Below are 3476 nucleotides of genomic sequence, written 5' to 3'. Positions count from 1 at the left end.
CCAGGCCAGGGCCGGGGCCGGGGTCGCCTCAGGCTCCGCTCGGGGGGCCAGGCCGGGGCCGGCGTCGCCTCAGGCTCAGCTCCGGGGCCAGGCCGGGGCCGGCGTCGCCTCAGGCTCAGCTCCGGGGCCAGGCCGGGGTCAGCGTCGCCTCAGGCTCCGCTCGGGGGGGCCAGGCCGGGCTGGCATCGCGATGGCCAGGCCGGAGGTTGAGGCCCAGAACCTGCCCAGGGTCAAGCAAGGCATCGGCAGCAGGGCGGGAGTAAAACCCGCCTCCTCCACCCCATGAGAGCGCCCTAACCACTGGGCCACCCTCCCCTCTCCTCCCCGGCGCCTGCCATGCCACTGGGAATGGCCGAACCAGCTCAGCCCAGTACCCGGCCCAGGTCTGCCTGCGGTGCCCGTGAGGAACGGAAACGCTGGAGCCATCGATTGTCTCCACCCTGCCCCATGGCTCTGCCCAGAGCTGGTCAGGGGTGAGGGGCACCAGTGGGGCTGGGGGGGGGCAGAGCTGGGTTGGGCTAGTAGGGGGCTGCGAGTTGGGAGTGAGGGGCACCAGTGGGGCTGGGGGGGGCAGAGCTAGGACAGCAAGGGGCTGCAGGTTGAGATTGAGGGGCACCAGGGGGAGCCCAGGGCTGGGCTAGCAGGGGGCTGAGGGTCAGGAGTGAGGGGCACCAGTGCGGCTGGGGGGCGCTGGCCGTACCCCTTCACTTTAACATGGACTGAGGTTCCCCAGCCGTGGCCAGGTGGTGGCGGAGAGTGGCCTTGCCATGCAGTGCCCGCTCTCCCCCCAGCCCCACTCACCCTGGCACATGGGGCAGCACTTGCCGGGGGGACTGGTGGGGTGGCGACAGCCTGGCGGGTCGCAGGGCGTCTTGGTGCAGGTGACGAAGCCACGGAGGCAGGCGCAGCGGCCGCAGGCGTCCTGGGGGTCTGGGAACTCCTGGCCATCGAGGTAACCCTCGCCCAGGTACTCGCAGCCTGTGGGGGGCCAGACAGAGTGAGCCTGGTGCCAGGCGCTGCTGGGAGGGTGAGAGCCCAAGACCCCGCCCAGGGGCTGACCCACCCCCCAGCCCTGGCACTCCGGCTGGTGGAGCCCAGCACCCCCATGGGCTAGCCCAGCCCAGCCTCCACCCACGCCCCACGCCCAACCCACCTTCGCAGACCTGGCAGCACGGCCCCCGGGCAGGGAAGGGGCACTGGAGCAGCGGGCAGGCCCTGGGCTGGCAGGAGACGCTGCCCTCCCAGCAGGTGCAGACGCGGCACGGCTCCGTGGGGTCCGGGAACTGCTCCCCGTTGGGCAGCTCCTTCCCCTGGTACAGGCAGCCTGGGGGCAGAGCGGGCGATGGCACCGGGCAGGAGAGTGGGGCAGGAGCAGAGACGTGGGGCAGGGGCCGTGGGGAGGTGTTCCTGTTGTAGGAGGCAGCTGTCCTGCTGCAGGGGGGAGCAGAGCACGGGGCTGCAGAGGGCTTGGGGGGCCCAGCAGGAGACTTGGGGGATACCGTCACAGGAGCGGCAGCAGTCCCGCCGCAGGGGGTGGGCACAGAGGGCTGGGGCTGTGGGCCCCCACGGGGGGACTCGGGGAGCCCACCAGGGGGGTCGGGGGGCCCAGCCGGGGGCTTGGGGGGGGTACAGTCGCAGGAGCGGCAGCAGTCCCGCTGCAGGGGTGGGTGCAGAACACAGAGGTAGAGGGGGTCAGCAGGAGCCTCAGGGGATCCAGGGGGCCCAGGGAAGCCCATGGGGGCCCCAGCGGGACCGGGGGGCCCAGTGTGGCCCATGGGGGGCCCAGTGGGGGGGCTCAGGGGGTACCATCACAGGAGCGGCAGCAGTCCTGCCGCAGGGGGTGGGTGCAGAGAACGGGGGCGCAAGGCTGGCGCTGGCAGGTGACGGTCCCGTTGGCACAGATGCAGTGGCGGCAGGAGTCCGAGGGGTCGTAGAATCGCTGCGTGTGCTGGTAGGAGACGCCCGCGTAGAGGCAGCCAGCCGGGGGCTCTGGGAGGAGAAAGGGGCGGTTGAGGGGGTGCCGGGGATAGAGTGCCCGACACCCACAGGTGCAGCCCAGGACAGGAGGGAAGGGAATCCCCAAGTCTCAGTCCAATCCATGGCCCAGGGCTGGGACAGCAGGGGCTGCACATTGGGAGTGAGGAGCACTGGGGTGTGACGTTATTAATATGAACTGGGACCGTAGAGATCATTGTTGCAACCAAAGTCCTGTAGTGGCACCAAATCTTGTATTAAGGTGTCTTAGACAAGGTTATGGGTTGCTGATTATGATTATGCTGTCTATATGTGTGTATCATTTTTGTAGTTGAAGATATGAATATTGGCTCTATACTGTCTGTATTTCAAACTTCTGCAGTGCTTCTGGGTGACACCCCAGACAGTTTGGCCCCAGCACTGCCTAGCCTGCTTGATGGCCCATTAAGGACCATCAACTATACAATTGCCCCATTGAGAGAAGGCAGATACACCTTGTCACTCAGCAAAGTATGCAGGGACCTGCCTATGGACAGAACTCTGAGGTTTTTTTTTGCCATGTGTTGGATGAATGTCTAGGGAACAAAGAAAGAGAGGCCACATGACAAGAGACTATACAAAACTGCTGCAGCTCCTCCATCTTGTCTTAAATCCTTCTTCTTACCTCTGGAGGGACTCTGCTACAAACTGAAGCTCTGAACAAAGGACTGTGGACCCATCCCAGCTGTGAATGTACTCCAGAGACTTGATTTGAACCTGCAGTTTATTCTATCACTGCTACAAGCCTGAACCAAGAACTTTGCCATTACTGTACGGAATTAATTCCATTTAACCAATTCTAACTCTCATCTATATTTCTTTCTTTTTATGAATAATCCTTTAGATTTTAGATTCTAAAGGATTGGCAACGACGTGATTTGTGGGTAAGATCTGATTTGTATATTGACCTGGGTCTGGGGCTTGGTCCTTTGGGATCAGGAGAACCTTTTTTTCTTTTACTGGGGTATTGGTTTTCATAACCATTCATCCCCATAACGAGTGGCACTGCTGGTGATCCTGGGAAACTGGAGTGTCTGAGGGAATTGCATGTGTGACTTGTGGTTAGCCAGTGGGGTGAGACCGAAGTCCTCGATGTTTGGCTGGTTTGGTGTGCATAGAAACCCCAGCCTGGGGCTGTGACTGCCCTGCTCTAAGCAATTTGTCCTGAATTGATACTCTCAGTAGTGTCCCGCCAGAGGCAGCATCGTTACACGGGAGTTTGGGTCGGGCACCGGGGGTGGGGGCCGGGGCAGCAGGGGGCTGTGGGTCGGGAGTGAGGGGCACCGGGGGTTTGGGAGCCAGGGCAGGGGTAGCAGGGGGCTGTGGGTCAGGAGTGAGGGGCACTGGGGGTGGGAGCCAGGGCTGGGGTAGCAGGGGGCTGTGGGTCGGGAGTGAGGGGCACCGGGGGTTTGGGAGCCAGGGCTGGGGTAGCAGGGGGCTGTGGGTTGGGAGTGAGGGGCACC

General features: G+C 63.3%; 1 protein-coding gene across 1 annotated transcript in view; it reads right to left on the bottom strand.

Moving 5' to 3' along the window:
• The window catches only part of KCP (kielin cysteine rich BMP regulator), a 63635-nt gene that overhangs the window by 18546 nt on the left and 41613 nt on the right, over positions 1-3476 (bottom strand). Inside the window, exons 24-26 of the mRNA XM_029913620.1 lie at positions 1807-1989; positions 1154-1324; positions 802-978 (exon numbers count right to left, since the gene is read on the bottom strand). Of these exons, the coding sequence (XP_029769480.1) occupies positions 802-978; positions 1154-1324; positions 1807-1989 (531 nt within the window). The remainder of the gene's footprint in view (positions 1-801; positions 979-1153; positions 1325-1806; positions 1990-3476) is intronic.

The sequence above is a fragment of the Terrapene carolina genome, unplaced genomic scaffold, assembly GCF_002925995.2.
Source record: "Terrapene carolina triunguis isolate 2854851 unplaced genomic scaffold, T_m_triunguis-2.0 Scaffold750, whole genome shotgun sequence".
Taxonomy (NCBI): domain Eukaryota; kingdom Metazoa; phylum Chordata; order Testudines; family Emydidae; genus Terrapene; species Terrapene triunguis.
The sequence above is the reverse complement of the archived record's forward strand: the minus strand, read 5'-3'. Positions and strand labels throughout refer to the sequence as shown.